Here is a 20,369-nt window from a genome sequence, read left to right on the forward strand (position 1 = left end):
CATGTTAATCATTAATTACATATTCTCCTTAAATAAGCCTTGCATCCGGTTTGAATATGAGTTAGCTACCTTAAGGTCATTTAATTTGGTGCCTGCACGCTGGCCCTTAATTACTTTGGCTGTCCATTACAAGACTCGGCTATTCCGATGAGAGTAATGTGTGACGGATTACTTGTTTATGTAGGACGTCCTCAGGAGCCATGGCCGCCATCCTAGATGCTATGTCACCCTACGTGACGAAGCTGATAGCGGACATGGCCACAGAAGAGGTGGCCATATTGCTGGGTGTGTCCGGCGAGATTGAAAAGCTCAAAGATAACATGGAGACCATCAACTGCTTCCTTGCCGATGCTGAGAGGAGGCGCATCACTGAACAGATCGTGCAGCGATGGGTGAGGAAGCTCAAGGACGCCATGTACGATGCCACTGACATTCTTGACCTTTGTCACCTTCAAGCTGACAAGCACAAGGAATCTAAATGTGGCAGCATGGAGGAGAAGGCTTCGGGTTGCTTGCAGCCATTGCTCTTCTGCTTGCGAAATCCCTTGTTTGCACACAAGATAGGCAGCCGCATCAAGGAGCTCAACCAGCGGCTAGAAGGCATCTACAAGGAAGCGGACAAGTACAAGTTCAATATCAGCATCGGTTCCAATCCAGAGCCGCGGAGGCTAACTGCTGCTGAGTTATCCATCTACAAGACAAGTTCACACTTCGACGAGTCTTCCATAGTTGGGGAACAAATAGAGAGGGACACAAAGGAGCTCGTCCAGGTTCTAACCAGAGATGACAAGAATCATGACATCAAAGTTGTCTCTATTATTGGCATGGGTGGTATGGGAAAGACCACCCTCGCCCAGAAGATTTTCAATGAGGCAACCATCCAAGAGCACTTCAAAACGAAGATATGGTTAAACATCAACAAGCAGTTCCATGACGCTGAGCTACTAAGGACAGCAACCAAGCATGCTGGGGGAAACCATGGTGGGGAGCAAGACAAGCGCACTCTCACAGACACCCTCATCAACACCCTATCTAATAAGGGCAGGTTTCTCATGGTGATGGATGATGTGTGGAGCCAGAGAGCATGGAACGACGTGCTTAGTGTCGCAGTTAGAATTGCCGGCAAGAAACAACCAGGAAGTCAGATCCTAGTCACCACAAGATTTGTACACCTACCACAGCCGATGCAAGCCGTGCTGCACCAACACCGTGTCAGGCCTCTAGGCAATGATGATGCCTGGTCCTTGCTCAAGAAACAGCTGCAGCCTGATCAGGTTAGTCTATCCATCTTATCCAAAAAAAAGGCTAGTCTATCCATACTCTATACACTAGGACACCTGCTTTACTCATAGAAAGCCTATGAAGTCTCATAGTACAATCTAAGCATTCTTGCTCAGAACAGCAGCTTTGGAGAGTAGCAAAAAGACACCAGGAAAACTATGATCTAGCAGACATAATAATCAAATTTAATAACAAAATGACACTATAGGGTCAGGTTAGCTATTAATTACTCTCTCCATCCAGAAACTCAGTGCACATCCATTTCAATGCGAAGTTTACCAATCTCCAATTTGACCTTATTTTTAGTATATCAACAAAAACTAACAATATTTATCATATCAACTTTAGTATCATTAGATTTAACTTATGGAGAAATGAATTTACAATATATTTATTTCAATTCATAGATGTTAATAATTTACTCTATAATTTAGTAAAACCTAAGATAGTTTGACTTAATAAAGCTGTCCACTTTTGGAATGTATGGAGTACATAATTAGATACTTTATTTAATGCCTCCACAATGATGCTCATAAGACGTGTTAGAGAAAGAAGTAAATCAATAGTTCCACTAGCGCCCAATGAGAGGCAGTTGCATCACCCGCCCTTCACTAGCATAGTAAACATTACTACAGGCGGTCTAAACGATTTTGGGAGGCAGGCAAGCTATCCGCCACCAAACCAATGTCTGTGTTAATCACGATTAACAGAGGCGGTGCTCGGTTCCCGCATCTGTTAATTGATTTAAAATAAAACAAATAAAATATCCCAAGCCAACGTCAAACCCATGTACAGCCCGCCGCTTTGTGTCCGTGCCACCGGTCTCTGAGCCCACCATCGTCACGTTCGTACCATGCAAGACAAGGGGCCACGCGCCCTGCTCAGATCTGTCACTGCAGCGGGAGGTGGTGGTCGCACTCCACTGCTGGAGGAGGGCCTCGCCCTGCGTGGATCCACCACCGCTGCTGGAGGTGGCAGCCATGCCCCGCCGCTACTGGAGGTGGTGATCGTGCCCAACCGCCGCTAGCAGTGGTGGCCGCACCGCCATGCCACTGGAAGAGGGCGTCGACCCACACGTGCCCTAGGAGGAGGGGTCGCGCACCCCGCGCGGATCTGTCACCGCTGCCAGAAGAGGGCCACGCCCCAAGTGCCGCTGGTGGAGGGGCAGCGCATCACCTATAGATCCGCCTGACGAGATCCTAACAGACAGGTATGTTAAGCCTCGGGTCCAATGGTTCCCGAACAAAGAAGACCCCCCGACCGACCCCTTCAGGATCGCCGAGGGGCTCGGGGGCTATGCCCATCGGGCATGCTCGCGCGCACCCACTGGCAAAGAAAACCGGCTGAGCCTGACTCGGCCGCAGCCTCTGCCTGGGGCCCAGGGGCTTCCCCGAGCCGTGGGCTCTCGATCTACGGCACGACCAAGCCCAGTCCTTGGCTCCTGCCCGGCTCACAACGCCAGCCATGGCCCGGACACAAGAAGACAAGCTCCGAGCTACCGATGCTCGGGGGCTCCTCAGCCACTACTAATTTTTGACCCTATCACATCGCTTTGCCTTGCATCAAATGCAAATCTGATGCAATAGGTGGCTGTTGTTGCATCAATTTTGCAAATCTGATGCAATATGTGGTCATTATTGCATCGAGAGGGAGTTGGATGCGATAGTAATTCATGTCAATGCAATAGGTATGATCTATTGCACCGATTTTGTACACTAGATGCAATAGGTAGAAATTATTGCATCGCAAAAATTTGGTTGCGTTACTATTGATTTTTTATGCAATATGCAAGTGGTACTATTGCAATGGATTGATAGTGCTAAATTGTGATGCAATATATGATTTTTATTGCATCAGTTCAGGATTGTTTTGATGTGGTACATTGTCATTATTGGACCACAAGTGCCTTGGTCCAGGAAAAGGTCAATGCAGGGCATACCTATTGCTCGCTGAGCCGCGCGCCTCCTCACACAAACAGATGAGGGCTTCATTGCGCCCTCCCTCACGCGGCCACGCCATTTCCTTCGTCGCGCCCTCCCCCCACGCTCCCCCACGCCGCCAAGGGCCACTGCACGGCACTATGCATCTCACCGAGTACGTATTGCCACGGTTGGTATATTGGAATATATTTCATTGCAAATAATTGTTGTATTGCCACACTTTTATTCATGGCCCTTGCATAGTCCTATGCATGGTCTAAAGAAAATAAGGATAAGGCCACAACCGAGCTACCCACCAAGTAGGCATGACACCAACACACTGCCCCACCAAACACCCGTCACCCTGACTAACTGATGCCATCGTTGATGCCCTTTACACACCAGGACCAATTAATATATATTTTTAAAGATGGGTACCAATACCACATGGTTGAGTGAATTTTACATATCATAATATATTTTTCCTCATTTCTTATTAAAAAGCAAGAAAAATGCACCCTGGGTGCTCAAACCCACAACTAGCTCTCAAAAAAGCACAAAAAACAATAAAACATACACCTTTGGGTGCTTCTCCACAACCAAGTATTGGAGCACAGAGTTACCACTAAACAGCAAGGCGTTGCCGAAAAATGATAGTTAGGTGCATTTTGGTCACTTTTAACTTCTCTCTCCAAAGTTGTCCTTAGAAATATTATTTTAATAGCTACATTGTCTAAGAACCAATTACCAGCATTGAAAAGTACTTTGTAGCCAAGACAACAGTGAGCAGTGTCCCTTAGCAAAGACCACCATTGAAGAGTGCCCTACTGCAAATCTTTACAATATGGCACACTTTTAATATGTTGGCCAATCTAAGTGTCCTGGACATATAGAAGAACCATGGTCAAATTACACTTTAGCGGGCGGAGCCTCCTTGAGTGGGCGGAGCTCGCTATAGCAGTCGGCGACGTAGGCCAGGCTCCCGAAGTTGAGGACCTGGCCCGGAGCGAAGGTGTTGGCCGTGACAGAGAACTCGCCGGGGAAGCGGACGCCACAGTCTGTGGTGGCGCCGCTTGCTCCGGCGACGAGGCGGGTGCTCTGGCCACTATAGAGTAGGAATCACACTTGACTTGCTCCCCTACCTAGAGCGCCACCTATCATGGGATCAGAACTGCGGCAAGCATTGTTGTTCGTATTAGTGTCAGAGTACATGTCTCCAGTGTCTTGGGTGGACTCAAGAACACGAGAATCAACAGAGGGGATGCAACGCTTGATCCTGGTTCGGGCTCTCGGGTCCCTACGTCCAGTAGCTGATGATCCTTATACTCAAGAGCACCCAAAATCTGGGGTTACAACAGAGTGTAAGAGAGAGAGATTTGTAGGGGATCGCTCGGTGCTGATCCTAGGGAAGCCTCGTCACCGGTGGAGCCTTCCCCCTCGCCGAAGAGGAGGAAGACGATCGGAGGAAGGGGAAGGAGCTCTCGGTGCCCCTCTCTGGGTGGATTTGCTCTTGGTGCAGAGCACGAACTGGTTTGCTGAGGAGTCCAACGATCTGTCTCTGGATCGTCTAGAATTGTGTTCTGGAATCGTCCTCTCCTTTCTTATGATCCGACCTCCCCTTACATATCAAGGTAGGTCAGCTACATGATGGTTTGTGAGAGTTTAGCCTATGGTCTACATGCGTCGGAGTCCAGGAGGGTCTTGCTGTGGCGTCATGTGGACCGTGGCGATGTCGTGGAGCCAAAGAAGGCCTGGACAACGTCCGGCTACTCTGTTCTGACACGCTGAATGTCAGGTTGTGTCGACTTGGATCGGTCTTCACCAGGTGTGCCTTCTAGAGGCTTCTTGGTAGCGAAGATAGCCGGCTTGGTGGCTAACGCGCGAGCCTGGAAGCCCTGGAGCCCCCGAGGCTAGCGTAGGAGTTTGGCTTCTTGGGTCACGCCCAGTGCGTGACCCTTTCGGAGGAGTGGTTCACAGCGCCGTGCCCGCGGGGCAGTGCTGGGGAGCCCCCGAGCCTTGGTGGCTCTGGGGGTTTGCCTCGAGCCTGGGCCTTTGCTAGAACCGAAGGCCGGGAAGGAGCTAAGGATCGGGTCCATGCTCCCTTCGATCGGGAGCCCGGGGCTCGGGCGAGCCCCCGAGTCCCAAGTAGAGGTGTCGGGCGTGCTCGGGCTCGGCCCAATGCCTTAGCCGGAGGGTGCGCGCGAGCGCACCCGATGGGTGTAGCCCCGAGAGATCCGGGAGAGGTCGGTCGTGGGATCTCTCGGTTGGGAACCCTTGATCCCGAGGCTTAACATATCTCTATGTTTGGATTTGTCAATAAGTAACCTCTAAATATAACGTCTGTCTAAATTATCCACCTATGCCATTACAAACCATAATGTAAAGTAGTCCAAAATTTACAACTAAATTACTCAGTCTACCATTTCTTATAAACCAAAACGAAGACCTTTAGTTTGCATATAAATGAATATTTTAATGCATCAAATGCGTCCTAGTAGATAATGCCCAGATTTCTACTTTCAACTATGCTAGTCGTCCTATAGCTAATAATAGCTGCCAAACAACAAATTTAAAACACAAAGAGACCATTTAAAGTCCGATTCCTGTAGCCACGACAAAACTTTTTTTTTTTGGCAAGGAAAGCCACTACAAAACTTTCTGTAGTATAGTCCTGTTTCCCGAATGGGAACATGTAAAGCCCAATTGCAATGCACGGATTCCTATATTAGTCTTATGGGATTTTGCGCCCATTCATGCGGATTCCATTTGAAATCGGCCCTTTCCAAGCATAGTCTTGTGCTTATTTTGGAATAAAGGACGGTACACTTCCAATACGTTGGCCAACCTACGCTTCATTGTTTTACAGAAGAAGCTTATTTGCTTAGAGAAGTACATAAGCAACCTGATAGTTGTTAGAAATAATTAAGAAGGTTTAAATTAAATGTTGGCAGGTAGATGGAATTGATCAACTGAAAACTATTGGGATGGAAATTCTTGAAAATTGTGATGGCTTACCACTTGCAATTAAAGTGATTGGAGGTCTCTTGAGCACAAGATACCCAAGTGAGCATGAGTGGAAAGCTGTTCTGAACATGCCTGCATGGTCACAGACTGGACTGCCTCTAGAACTAGACAACCGGCTGTACTTGATCTACGAGGATTTGTCTCCCCAATTAAAGCAGTGCTTTCTGTACTGCTCACTGTTCCCTAAAGGCCAAGAAATTAAACGGATTGTAGTTACTGCAATGTGGATAAGTGAAGGATTTATTAAAACACCAGATGAAAGTAGGACCAGTTCACATGAGTATGGGTTAGAAGACATAGCAACTGAGTATTACCGAGAGTTAATAAAGAGGAATCTTATAGAACCTATGGCAGGATATTCTCTCACCGGATACAGTTGCACCATGCATGATGTGGTCCGATCCTTTGCTGAATATATGGTAAGAGAAGAATCAGTTGTGATGGTTGGCCAAGAGCAGGCTACTACCAGTGGTGGTGGGATGCTTGTACGTCGCCTATCTTTAGGACAAACCGTATCAGTGGTGGAATGGGCTGTTTTGCAAAGGCACAAGTCACTTAGAACATTAATTGTAAACTCTAGGGTAAACTTTCATCCTGGTGATTCGGTGGGTAGTTTCTCCGGTCTACGTGTGCTGTACATACTGTCTGCCGATTGTGATACACTAGTTCCCTCTCTGTCTATGTTGAAGCACTTGAGATACCTTCACTTACAGGATACTGATATATCTAGGCTCCCAGATGACATCCACAAGATGAAATTCCTACTATACATTTCACTTGGTAACTGTAAGAGGCTATGCTATCTTCCTGGCAGCATCATAAGACTTGTGCATCTAAGATCTCTTCACATCAAGGGATCAAATGTCAGTGTCATTCCTAAGGGGTTTGGTGAGTTAACAAATCTGAGGTCACTATATGGCTTCCCAGCCCACGTGGACATGGATGCAAGCAATAGCTGGTGCAGTTTGCAAGAGCTGGCACCTCTTTCTCAGCTTAGAAAGCTTACACTAAATGGCCTAAAGAAGGTGCAGGAGAGCCGGATGGCTAAAAAGGCCATGATTAGCAGCAAGCGCCACCTTGGGTATCTAGAGTTGAACTATAGTGCAAGTGGACATACTATAGGGACAGGTGGTGCTGAGGCAGAGCAGCAGCAACAACAGAGTGTGACCGAGGAAGTCTTGGAAAAGCTCTGCCCTCCAACCTGCCTGGAGACTCTACGTGTGATAGGAGGATACATTGGTCGCCGGCTACCAGACTGGATGTGTGCTCCAGCATCGGCAGAGTTTAAGAGCATAAGGTATTTGAGGCTGGAGAACGTGCCTTGCTGCACCCATCTCCCTGATGGTCTGTGCTGCCTCCCATGTTTGGAATTGCTGATCATCAAAGATGCGCCAGCCATCAAGCGTATTGGGCCCAAATTCCAAGCGTCATCCTCCGTGACAGCTAGAGGTTCCACTGCTAGTACATCTGCACCGTTTCCTAAACTGAGACACCTGTATTTGGATGGACTACGTGAGTGGGAAGAGTGGGAATGGAACGACTGTGAGGAGCATATGGATGTGGAAACTGCCATAGCCATGCCTTGTCTGGAGGATCTCCAAATCCAAAACTGCAAGCTGAGCTGTCTTCCACCAGGCCTCGCCAGCACCAAGAGGCATACTCTTAGACAACTATGTCTGTACAAGCTCACCAACCTGACACATGTGGAAAACATCCCTTCAGTTGTGGAACTTCGCGTGTTTGACTGCCCTGAGCTGAAGAAGATCACAGCACTCGACAGCAGGTTGCAGAAGATTAGGATCGTTCGCTGCACAAAGCTGGAGGTTCTAGAAGGTGTTCCAGCACTTGACAGCCTTGAACTGGAGGACACCACCATGGACACACTTCCAGAATACCTGCAAGCTGTAAACCCAAGGTATCTCAAGTTGCATTGCAACAAGAAGCTATACGAATCCTCCTCATCTCCAGGTAGCTCCGAATGGGACAAGATCAGCCACATTGGAAAGCACAAGATTGTCTGCCTCGAAGATTGAGATGCAGACCAAGACTGGTAACTGCGTAGCTGCATCGAAGATGGCGCGTGTGTTAAGGTAAATTGCATTCTTTCACTAGGCCGGAAGAGAGCTTTCATATTTATTAATTATGGCTTGTACTCTGATTCGTTGCAGGAAAAGCTTTCATTGAACCACACATAGAACAGCAGGGCATCAAAATATATGGTGATTAAACAAAGTGTTGCTACAGCCTGCCCGTCCGACGAGAGGACATCTACAATCGTTAACAATCAATTGTCTTGGAACAAAAGAAAAACACAGTGCTTGTGTTCACCTTTTCCCTGTTCAAGTCTGGCCAAAGTATGTGTATTATCATCTCTTATATTTGTAATTATATTTTTTCTCTCAAATTATTACGTATTTTCAAGTGTCATTATGCACTGACCGTGTAACTAATGTATGCAGGCATCCAGGATCCTTATGGCAGACACATGATGTAAGCTTGCACTGGCAAGTGGGACTGAGATCTACTTGGTAGAAGCTCGTCTCCAGCACGCAGTACACATACATACTCTGTTCACATGCAGACTGTCGACATACTGCCAAATCATGGTTACGGATACCGTCTTCTGCACTCTTGTAGTCTTTACCATGTATATTTGTACACTCCATATATATTTTTTGAAGTAATGGACCTATATTTATTTGCACAAGTAATGGGCCTGAAGTCGTGGATCTTGTAATGGACCGAACGTGTGGTGATGAAAGCAGACATGCAGTAAGAACATTGTATTCTGACCGGATTGATGATAATGAAATCAGGCATCCCAATCATTATTGTTGGTCAATCTTACTCAGCCTCCTCGATGTCTTGGCGATTATGGAGTTTTCCTCCCCTCTAATCTCGTGGCAACACCATATGTGTCCTCTGCTTCTGTCGCCTGCACTGCACCAATATATGAAGGCCCTCTGCTTTGTGAGGGAGGCAGAGCAAATAGGCAGGACGAGCCTTCACTGTGTCTGCAAAGCTGTGACTGAGGAATATAATGGTTCATTCATACTTCTTTGGAAGCACGGGACAGAGGTTCATCGTATATATACATATACCATATGTCTGTGAAGAGAGGAAGGACGAAGTATAACAAAGCAGAGCAGAGCAGAGCACAGCCACCCTGTCGTCGGTTGGTTTTTGGGCCCTGCACCAGAACACCTCTGTCGGTTGGGCTCTCAACCTGTACGAGGAGCTTATACCAACCTGATATATATGTGCAGAACTTCCCTTCAGTTGTCGAGCTTGACGTGTCCCTCTGCCCCAAACCCAAGAGGACCACTGGCCTCAGCAGATCGCACAAGATTAGTATCCTCCGCTGTCTAAATCTGCAGGTGCTTCAAGGTGTCCCCGCACTCGACATATGCAATCGATTGTCCCATGCTCAAAAGGATCAACAACCTCTCTTGGTTACAGAAAATCAGGATCATCGGTTGCCCAAATGAGCAGGTGCTAAAAGGAGTCCCATCACTAGACAGCATGAGATGAGACTATTGATGCCACCATGGAGCAACATCAGTAAGCCCGAGGTATCTCAGGTCGATGAAGTCCTTGTTAAGAGCCACCTCATCTGAGAAGGACAAGATCAGTCGACTACTTTTCGTGAAGATGAAGACTAATTGTTGTACCGCCAGATCAGAAATGAAGCAAGTGTATATTTAGCCAGGGCCAGGTAGTTAATAATTTTCTCTCGCAACACATTGCTCGTCTTAGTATGGATTTTTGATGCAACCAATTTTATTTATGCTGGGACCCTATTCCTTTCTGCCTTGGGAGCGCGTGGGGGCAGGGATCATCATCTCTAGCTGGCAGATTTATTTTTTTTTTTAACCCGATCGATGTTGGGCTTAACGGGGATTGGAGAGATGGATGACGTTAGAGGAGGAGAGGGCAAGGACGGCGGAGAGGGAGGAGACAAGAGTACAGATGCAGGTCTTGAACGAGCATGTTGCTGCATTATGTGCCAGTGAGTGCTTGGAATCTTTTTTTTTCGTTGTCTGATTTTAAATGTAATACAGTCACGTTGCTAACTGATTTCATTTTATACATGAAGAGATTGGATGCAGCAAGGAACATGCTGCAGAGGTGGCTCGTGCAAGGTACGAGGAAAAGAAGTTAGATGAGCACAGAAAGCGAGCTGATCACACTGTTCAATCACCGATTGTGTTGTTTGATGAGGGAGACGAGGATGAGGACGACACGGCCAGACTCAGCGAGCTCATCGCTCTAGCAGAGGCGGGCTTGTAGGCGGACGAGGCTGATGAGGACACTGGCAGACTGAGCGAGCTCATCGCTCTAGCAGAGGCGGGCTTGCAGGCGGAGGAGGATGACGACGCGTTCTTCACTCAGGCCACAGAGGCCGCAAACGAAGCAGAGGCCGCTTACTATAGGCGAAAGGCAGATCAGGACAATGCAGGTGAGCCTAGCCACAGCAACAGGGTTGTGGTTGAGGATTGGTACTCGGACGACGAGTTGCTTACTCAGTATGTTTCTGACTGAGGGCTTTTGATTACGCCGTCATGTATCATGTACTTGGATTTATTGTACCCATGTATCATGTACTCGGATTTATTGTACCCATATATTATGTACTCGGTTTGTAAAACGAACGTAATCCATGGCGCGGCGGCCAGCGTGCTCGGCGGCGGCCTGGCGCGGGCGGAGGCGGGCGTGGCCTGCTTCGCGGCGGCCAGGCGCTGCGCTGCGCTGTTGCGGCTGCTCGGGCACGGGAGGAGGAAGGCCGCGGCGGGAGCTATATTCGGCTCTGCCGCGCCATGGATCAGGGCGCGACAGTGCCGCGCCAAGATCGGTGGCGCGGCACAGCCCTGCCCCGTCAGAGGTCAGCGCTCCTGGTCGCCGCCACGTCAGCCCTCTGCCGCACCAGCATGCATAGCGCGGCACAGGCATTTGGCCGCGCCAGGACAATAGGCGCAGCCAAAAGTGTTAGTTTAAAAAAAATCGGAGGTGTTAGATTTAAAATTTGTTTTCAAAAAGTGTTAAAATTAAAAAAAAAAACTTTGGACGGGGATACGTTGGTCGCCTGCTACCAAACTGGATGTGTGCTCCAGCGTCGGCGGACTTTAAGAGCATAAGGTATTTGAGGTTAGAGAACCTGCCTTGCTGCACCCAGCTCCCTGATGGTCTGTGCTGCCTCCCATGTTTGGAATTGCTGATCATCATAGACGCGCCAGCCATCAATCGTATTGGCCCCCAATTCCAAGCGTCATCCTCCGTGGCAGCTGGGCTACGTTTCCGAAACTAGTTGTTGCTTGTATCTCCGCTGCTTGTACATCTGCACCGTTTCCGAAACTGAGAGAGCTATATCTGGTTGGGCTACGTGAGTGGGAGGAGTGGGAATGGAACGACTGTGAGGAGCACAGGGATGTGGAAACTGCCATAGCCATGCCTTGTCTGGAGAGTCTCCAAATCGATAACTGCAAGCTGAGCTGTCTTCCACCGGGCCTCGCCAGCAGCAAGAGGCATGCTCCTAGAGTGCTAGCCCTGTACAAGCTCTCCAACCTGACACATGTGGAGAACTTCCCTTCAGTCGTGGAACTTGATGTGTTTGACTGCCCTGAGTTGAAGAGGATCAGCGGCCTCGCCATGTTGCAGAAGATTAGGATCACTCGCTGCCCAAAGCTGGAGGTTCTAGAAGGTGTCCCAGCACTCGACAGCCTTCGACTCGAGGACGTCACCATGGACACGCTTCCGGAATACCTGCGAGCTGTACACCCAAGGTATCTCGAGTTGTATTGCAACAAGAAGATACACGAATCCTCCTTATCACCGGGTAGCTCTGAATGGAAGAAGATCGGCCATATTGGAAAACGCGACATCAACTGCATCGAAGATTCAGATACAAGTTCGGATGGATATTCAGAGGAAGACTGAGGACAGCACAGCTCCATTGATGATCGCTCATGAACTCAGGTAATAGTAAATCGCATTCTTTCACTATGCCGAAAGTTGCTTTCCAGATTATTAATTAGTTGTTGCTTGTACTCCAATTCTGGCATAAGTATGTTTATTATCATCTCTTGTATTTGTAGCTATAATTTTTCTCTCACTTAGTTGTATTTTCAAGTGTCATTATGCAGTGACCGTGTAACTAATGTATGCAGGGATCCAGGATCCTTAGGCATAGCCACATGATGTTAGCTTGCAGTGGCAATTGGGAGTGGGATGTGCTTGGTAGAAGCTCGTCTCCAGCACGCACTCATGCAGTACACATACTCTGTTCACATACAGACTGTCCACATACTGCCAAATCATGGTTACGGATACCGTCTCCTGCACTCTTGTAGTCTTGACCATGTATATTTGTACACTCCATATATATTTTATGAAGTAATGGACCTATATATATATTTGCACAAGTCAATGAACCGAATGTGTGGTGAACAAATCTCTTGTGGTACAGTAACAAACAGCAAGCACCAACATGTACCGTACGCTGACCTGATCCACGTACTCTTTGCTCTGTTCACATGTACTATGTTCGTGCAGAAACCGAGCAGAGCAGCTGCAATATGTTTGGGCTATTTCGTACCGTCTGCTTGCCCTTGCTTTGGCCAAATTTCACTTCTAGTGAGACAAGCAGGACTCTGTACAACAGATTGCCTTGGGCTGATGGCGCTTGGAGTCATAACATGGTGAAGCAGAGTGCTGGATATAGTCATTTTGTTCAGACTTTGGCACTAGCGTGTTTCATATTTATTCTTGTGTCCGTATATTTGGGGAGATAATTTATTCTGAGCCCAGCAAGCACTGTATGTTAATCCTCTGCTTTGTAGCCTGCACCAATATACATACACATCCTCTGCTCTGAGAGGAAGGAAATCGTAACAAAACTTTATTTATGCAGAGGGATGGGATCCTATTCCTTTCTGCTGTGGGAGCGGGGGCTCATCATCCATCATCTCTAGCAGGCAGATTTCAGTTTTTGACACAATGCAAAGACACGATCGACCAAATCATGACAAGCCAACAAGCCGGTGCAACTGCACACATGAGCTAGGCACTACTACCATGCATGCATAGCTACTGTGGCATGCTCACGGGCACGGGCAGCACAGAGGGAGAGCGGTGTTTTGTTTTGGTTGATGGTCTTCGTTCATCAATCAGTGTATTATTGGTTTTAAGTAGCCTACATCAATCATACGCCTTCGACTGTGAGCAAACTTTATCAGTCAGTGGCCTTCGTCAGTTAGTTGGTTTCCATCAGCATTACACCTTCGACAGTGACTAAACCTTTGAGCCCTCTAACGCTAACACTTTTCCTCATTTTTGCAGGTGGCATTGTTCAATCTCTTCCTTAAAGTATTTATAATATATTAATATGCATCAACCCAATGTTATTTTGTTTAACCTTTGTAGGCAACTGACTAATTATATATTCAATACTAGTTATATCCCTATCGTCGTCAGTGCCATCCCGACAGACCGACCTCTGGCCCGCTACCGATCGCTTGCATTGTCCAATCGTTCCTAACCGTACCTGCTTGTTGTGTCCATCATCGTCTATGCATGTGTCCCAGTTTCGATGACCCAATTCTCAAGAAAATAATGTCCTGCGCGCGTCGGTTTAATATATGTCATACGAGTAGTTCCCTCCTCTAAAAAACACCCGGCCAGCCGGCAGTGCCGGATACAGAAAAATTTTAGGGGCTGAAGAATACATACTTTCAACTGCTGTTCGATTTTAAGTTTTAGCCCCATTTATAATATAGAATTTTGTCTAAAAATTTATAAGGGCTATAGAGGTTCCACTGCTCCGGTACGGGTAAGGGGGCTCGAGCGAAGGTGCACTCTTGTATTCTTTTTTTTTTTGGCCATGTATATTTGTAGACCGCATATATTATTGTTTCTTGTTTTGAAGTAATGGACCAATAATATTTGCACAAGTCAATGGACCGGATGTGTGGTGAAGAAATCTCTTGTGGTACTATATTGTGACATGTACTGTACGCTGACCTGATCCACTTACTCTTTGCTCTGTTCACATGTACTATGTTCGTGCAGAAACCGAGCAGAGCAGCTGCCATACGTTTGGGCTATTTCGTACCATCTGCTTGCCCTTGCTTTGGCCCAATTTCACTTCTAGTGAGACACGGAGGACTCTGTACAATGATTGCCTTGGCTGATGGCGCTTGGAGTCATAACATGGTGAAGCAGAGTGCTGGATATAGTCATTTTGTTCAGACTTTGGCACTAGCGTATTTCATATTTATTCTTGTGTTCGTATATTTGGGGAGATAATTTATTCTGAGCCCAGCAAGCACTGTATGTTAATCCTCTGCTTTGTAGCCTGCACCAATATACATACATACATACATACATACATACATACACATCCTCTGCTTTGAGAGGAAGGAAATCGTAACAGAAACAACAGCTCAATGGAATCAAATCCTCTTGCGTGCACAGTACGGCTTACTATGAGTTCTGATGTAACGAACTTTATTTATGCAGAGGGATGGGATCCCTATTCCTTTCTGCTGTGGGAGCGGGAGCGGGGGCTCATCCATCATCTCTAGCAGGCAGATTTCAGTTTTCGACACATGCAAAGACACGATCGACCAAATCATGACAAGCCAAGAAGCCGGTGCGTGGTCGAGGTGCTGGGAAGAAATAAAGTAAAGCGTGCCGGCCTCGATGGATGTCAGCTGGCCTCTGGGCTGGACGACGCCATATTTTCAGCCCTTGTTTAGTTACCCCAAAATCCAAACTTTGACACTATGCAAAAAAAAGATTTCTCGTCACATCAAATTTGCGGTACATGTATGGAGTACTAAATATTGACGAAATCAAAAACTAATTGCACAGTTTGGTTGTACTTTGCGAGACGAACGTTTTGAGTCTAATTAGTTAACGATTGGACAATTATTACCAAATACAAACGAAATGCTACATTGTACTGCAGTGAAAGCAAATTCCGGCGGCGCCAACTTCGCCGGCCAACTAAACGGGGCCTCAATTGCAGCTCAGGAGGAAGCAAAAGTTTCCATTTTTCCGGGCCACACCGGGCGTCAGGCCATCAGATAATATTATATAATTAGCTGAGTGCTGATATAAACAGCTGGACAGGCCGGTGAGACTGCAGCACTAGGTATATTATATGCATCCATTCCATGGTAAATCTTTATTTATTTATTTATTTATTTCAGTGTCTGTCATCCAAAAGTAATGTGTTGTGTTGGCATGGCAGATTATTATTATTATATTATACATACCCAGCAGACGAGAAAAAACACTGAGCATGTGAAGGGAAGGGTGAAGAATGGGGGAAGGGAGGACGGACCCTGCAATGTAAAACAACTCAATTAATTAGGAACTTTGCAAATTACCAATGAGCAAGCAGAGCATAACTTGCCGTGTATGAAATACGGAACTCGCCTTCCTACTAGTAGTATTCATTCTGGAGCTCCATCCACCTGCATGCCGGGCATTGAATGAATACAACTCATAATGAATTCCAAAAGCCAAGGAGTACGTAGTAGGAAAATGGACTGCTCATACCAAAAGCAAGGAAGGAATAGCTGCTTCCATGCCAATTCTACTGTCACTCGATCCTTAGAGTGTGTTGCAAGCATTGTATCTATCTTTGTCTCCTTTATTTTTCGCTCTGTTTTTTCAGGTGCACCTCCCTACTGCAAGCTATACATAAGGGGCCACACCATACGCACTTGTCACCTTGCCTGTGACACCGGCAATCACATCCTCAAGAGGCAGAAGCAGAGCAGGTAGCAGCCCAAGCCCCGCGCGCCTGCAAATTGAGGTGGCTGTTAGATTGATCTCTAATCCCAAACTGGGCCCAACGGCCCAGTTGGGCCTTTGATCCGCGCCCTGATTGGGGGCGCCCAGCCCAATATGGCTGGAGGGCCCCTGTCACACTGCGCTATATATAGAGGTGGGGGCCGGCGGCACTGAGTACGAGGTTTACCGTGAGCCGAGTTCTCCACCGAAACCTAAACCCTAATCCCGATCAGAGAGGGGCGCAACCAGTGACGGGAAGCCACCAGCCGCGCTGCCCCGCTCCACCGACGTCGACGACTTCATTGACCTCTTCCCGAATGTCGCCACCCGTGCGTAGACTTCACCGACGAACGAGATGGCGGCTTCTGGACCATCTCCCTCTGCGGTGTCAGGTTCGACACGTTCTTCTTCTATTCCTCTCTGTCTCTCTACTCTCGATATCGCATTCACAGTAAAGAGAACCCGCTAGACCTCACCCTAGATGATCTTTACGATCTCAACAAATGGTACCAGAGCCAGGTCTTCTAGGGCTTTTAGATCTAGATCGGGTGAACAAAAAACACAATGAACAGCGAATCCCTAACCCTAACCCTAATCCCCAATCGACAAAGAACCGAGAAGAACACAGCAAGATCTAAAGACAAAGAAGGGGAAAGGGGGAAGGGCATGGGAGGCGGCTCGCCGGAGCTAGACCGACGTCCGCCGATAGCAAAAAAGAACCCTAACCCTAATCGGGTGAAGCACAGAGAAGAGAAAGGGTGTCGATTTTTGGAAAGGATCTCAAAGACGAACCCTAACCCGTGAAATCATCACGGGGAAGAAGAACAGTCCCTAACCCTAACCCTAGAAAACCCTCACCCAAGAAACAGATCGGATGAAGGAGAGGAGGACCTACCGGACTCTTCTGCCGCGCATCACCACCGCCGTCGCGTGGGTTGTCTCCTACCGGCGCGCGGGAAGGAGCTCTGCCGCCGCCTCGTTAGCGAGCAGGGAGAAGTTGAGCCACCGCTGCTCCTCGGGCTTGCGCGAGCTCCGGCCAAGGGCGCCGCCGCTAGTCCGCTCGACGGCGGCGCGCTCACCCGCTAGGGAGCGCGCGTGCCGGCGAGGGGGCCAGCGACGGCGCCGTCATCACTCTCGCCTTGCTCGGTGTCGCTGCCCGGGCTGAGAGAGAGAAGGGAGAACAAAGAATGACACTAGGGTTTCGGGGAGGGCGACGTAGCGCCGGTTTTGACCGGTCGAGATCACCGCGCGACCGTCGGATTTGATCCAATGGCGACCAGAGAACGGGCTGCCTTTCGGCCTAGGCAGGCGAGGGCGCGAGGCTGCTTTCCCGGCCCAGGCCCAGGTTGCGGCCTGGGCATGGGGGAGCGCGCGGCACAGGGCTCGCCCGGCCGTGGGCCATGGGCCGGTTTCGCGTTTGGGCAGAATTGCCAGTAAAGGATGAAGCCATTTTTTCAGTAAAGGTTTTATTTCCTGGAAAATGGATAAATGGCTTAAAGAAAATAGAAAAAAGATTTTTCCTATGTGCAAAATTCATTAAATTGAATTATTTTTCCGCTGCTAAAGAAATAGTTTATTCTCCAGTTATTTTGAACCAACGTGATATTTAATTGGAGAAAAAGAGATTTTGACATGACTATGATGTTGTTATTTTCTGACCGACGTTGTTAATAACAATATCGTAATTTTAATAATTTTATGCATTATTTTTATTTCTTCCCAACGGTGATGTAGATTTAATGTATAAACAGTTGTATGTTTTAATTTTGACCAATGTTGGAATCAAGGCATGCAATTGTTGTTATTATTTATGTTCTCACTCAATATGAATTGTGTTTTCAGGCGGATACAACTTGATGGGTTGTATCAAAGAGATCCCCACTCTCAAAGGTGACAACTACATGGAGTGGAAGAAAAAGATTGACCTGGCCTTCATCTTGGCTGAGGTGGACTGGGTAGTCACCTCACCATGTCCCACTAAGCCTGTGGCACCGGTGAGGGAGACAAACGAGGCTAATGCCGCTTGGGCAACTAGAGAGAGGGATTTTGGATCCCAAAAGATGTCCTATAACCTTGAGCATAGGAAATGGGTCACTGCTAATAAGAAATATTTGGCTGTAATAAAGAACACGATTGAGCCTACAATTGTGGGCTCAATCGCAGAGTGTGACACGGTCATCGAGTACCTCAATAGAATAAAGAGTCAGTTCACTAGCTTTTTAAAGACATATGCTACTCAGCTGATAAAGTAGCTGGTGACAGAGGGGTACTCTGAAAATGGTGGTATAAGAGAGCACGTACTAAGGATGAGCAATTTGGCATCCAAGCTAAAACCAATGGATCTGGCTCTCAAGGAAGAGTTCCTTATCCATCTGATTTTTGCTTCCTTGCCAAAGGAATTTGACACTTTTGTTGTCAACTACAACATACAACCCGAGAAGTGGGACTTAGAGAGGCTCATGGCTATGTGTGTGCAAGAGGAGAAGAGAATAAAAGCTGCCAATGGTGGCACTATCAATTATGTGAAAGACAACAAGAAAAAGAATATTAATGCTAACTCCTCCTCAAAGTCAAAGGGAAAGGGTCCCATGCTGCATCAGCCTCAGCAGAATAAGTTTACAGTAGAGAAAGACCAGTGTCTCTATTGCAAGAACACGGGACACTATAAGACAGATTGTCCCGATTACTTAAAGATGATCATGGTAAAGAAAGGTGAGAACATTACTACGTTCATAAATGAATCCCTGTATGTACAGTATTCGAAATCTACTTGGTGGATTGACTCAGGTGCAACTGTTCATGTTGCTAATTCCTTACAGGGATTCCGTTTGACGAAGACTACGCAAAGAAGAGAAAGACACGTTAAAATAGCAAATGGAGTCCGAGCAGATGTTGAAGCCATTGGCGATCTTTCTCTAGAGCTTATTGATGGCCTCACACTTTTACTTAGAGATGTACTTTATGTGCCCTCTTTGTAGAGAAACTTGATTAGTGTTTCATGCTTGGACAATGATGGATATGACTGCCATTTTGGAAATGGCAAATATAAGATAACATTTAATAATGCATGTGTTGGTCTTGCTATCTTACAAAATGAACTTTATTTGTTATCACTACGTGATGATGTGAATGTTGTATGCGATGATGGGAACGTTGCGTGCGACAATGAGAATGTATCCTCGTCTTCGGATGTAAACAGAAAATGAAAGAGAGCTCACGATGCGTCGTCGAAATTATGGCACTGTCATTTAGGCCATATTTCGAGGGGGAGAATAGAAAGACTAGTTAAGAATGATATTCTTCCTCCATTAGAGTTCTCAGATTTAGAACAATGCAGAGAATGCATAAAAGAAAAGTATGTAAAGAAAATTAAGAAAGATGCCAAACGAAGCGCATGTATTTTATAGATTATTCACATAGACATCTGTGGTCCGTTTCCTGTAAAGAGTGTGGATGGTTATGATTCGTTCATAACATTCACAAATAATTACTCCCGTTATGGCTACATTTATCCAATCAAAGAAAGAACAGAAGCATTGGATAAATTTAAGATATTTAAGGCAGAAGTTGAAAACCAACACAATTTAAAGATTAAGATAGTTAGGTCCGACCGTGGGGGGGGGGGGAGTACTACGGTCGGCATACCCCATATGGCCAAGTTCTTGTACCTTTTGCAAGGTTCTTATAGGAGAATGGCATAGTAGCCCAGTATTATATACCAGGCAAACGTCAGCAGAATGGAGTAGCTGAAAGACACAATCGTACCCTGATGGATATGGTGTGTAGTATGATAAGTTACTCCACCTTATCGTTGAGCCTGTGGATGAAGGCGTTAAAAACCGCGATTCATATTCTCAATAAAGTACCAAGTAAGTCGGTGCCCAAACAACCGTATGAGTTGTGGACTGGAAGAGTACCCTCACTAAATCACTTACGTGTGTAGGGGAGTCCTGCTGAGGCTAAAGTATTTAACCCAAACATTGGGAAGCTAGATCCCAAAACAATAAGTTGGCATTTCATTGGCTACCCAGAAAAGTCAAAAGGTTTTCGTTTCTACTGTCCAGAAGACATACAAAGTTTGTGGAAACGAGACATGTTGTCTTCCTAGAGGATGAAATGATGAGGGGGAGCATGGTAGCTCGAGAAATTGACCTTGAAAAGAAGCGGGTGTATGCGCCCACTCCGATGATTCATGAGCCATTTTTCTCACTACCTGCTGTCGCTGCACCAACAGTGCAAGATACTATGGTGCCAGCACCTGTTGTTATTCCGCCTATGGCAACAATGAATGACAATGATGAACCTATTCTTCAGGATCCTGTAGAACCTATTGCCACACATGAGGGG

At 46.9% G+C, this 20,369-nt stretch overlaps 1 protein-coding gene and 1 long non-coding RNA gene across 2 annotated transcripts; both read left to right on the top strand.

The window, feature by feature from the left end:
* The first annotated feature begins 200 nt into the window (after window positions 1-200).
* Window positions 201-6,945, top strand: LOC136489698 (putative disease resistance protein RGA3). Its single transcript, XM_066486264.1, has 4 exons — window positions 201-1,274; window positions 6,152-6,229; window positions 6,311-6,510; window positions 6,891-6,945. The coding sequence occupies exons 1-4, from the start codon at window positions 201-203 to the stop codon at window positions 6,943-6,945; spliced, it is 1,407 nt and encodes a 468-aa protein (XP_066342361.1).
* A 350-nt stretch (window positions 6,946-7,295) lies between these two features.
* On the top strand, window positions 7,296-8,943 carry LOC136485762 (uncharacterized). The gene is made up of 3 exons (XR_010766539.1): window positions 7,296-8,314; window positions 8,393-8,578; window positions 8,684-8,943. It is a non-coding gene; the product is annotated as an uncharacterized lncRNA (long non-coding RNA).
* Window positions 8,944-20,369: the final 11,426 nt, after the last annotated feature.

The sequence above is a fragment of the Miscanthus floridulus genome, chromosome 10 (genome assembly GCF_019320115.1).
Source record: "Miscanthus floridulus cultivar M001 chromosome 10, ASM1932011v1, whole genome shotgun sequence".
NCBI lineage: Eukaryota > Viridiplantae > Streptophyta > Magnoliopsida > Poales > Poaceae > Miscanthus > Miscanthus floridulus.

Bases quoted from the DNA above. Each gene is read 5' to 3' on its own strand.
- LOC136489698 (XM_066486264.1), top strand. From the start codon at position 201: ATGGCCGCCATCCTAGATGCTATGTCACCCTACGTGACGAAGCTGATA. The intron at 6,230-6,310 runs GTGATTGGAGGT...GCATGGTCACAG, and splicing joins GCTTACCACTTGCAATTAAA to ACTGGACTGCCTCTAGAACT. The intron at 6,511-6,890 runs GTTAGAAGACAT...GTGATACACTAG, and splicing joins ACCAGTTCACATGAGTATGG to TTCCCTCTCTGTCTATGTTG.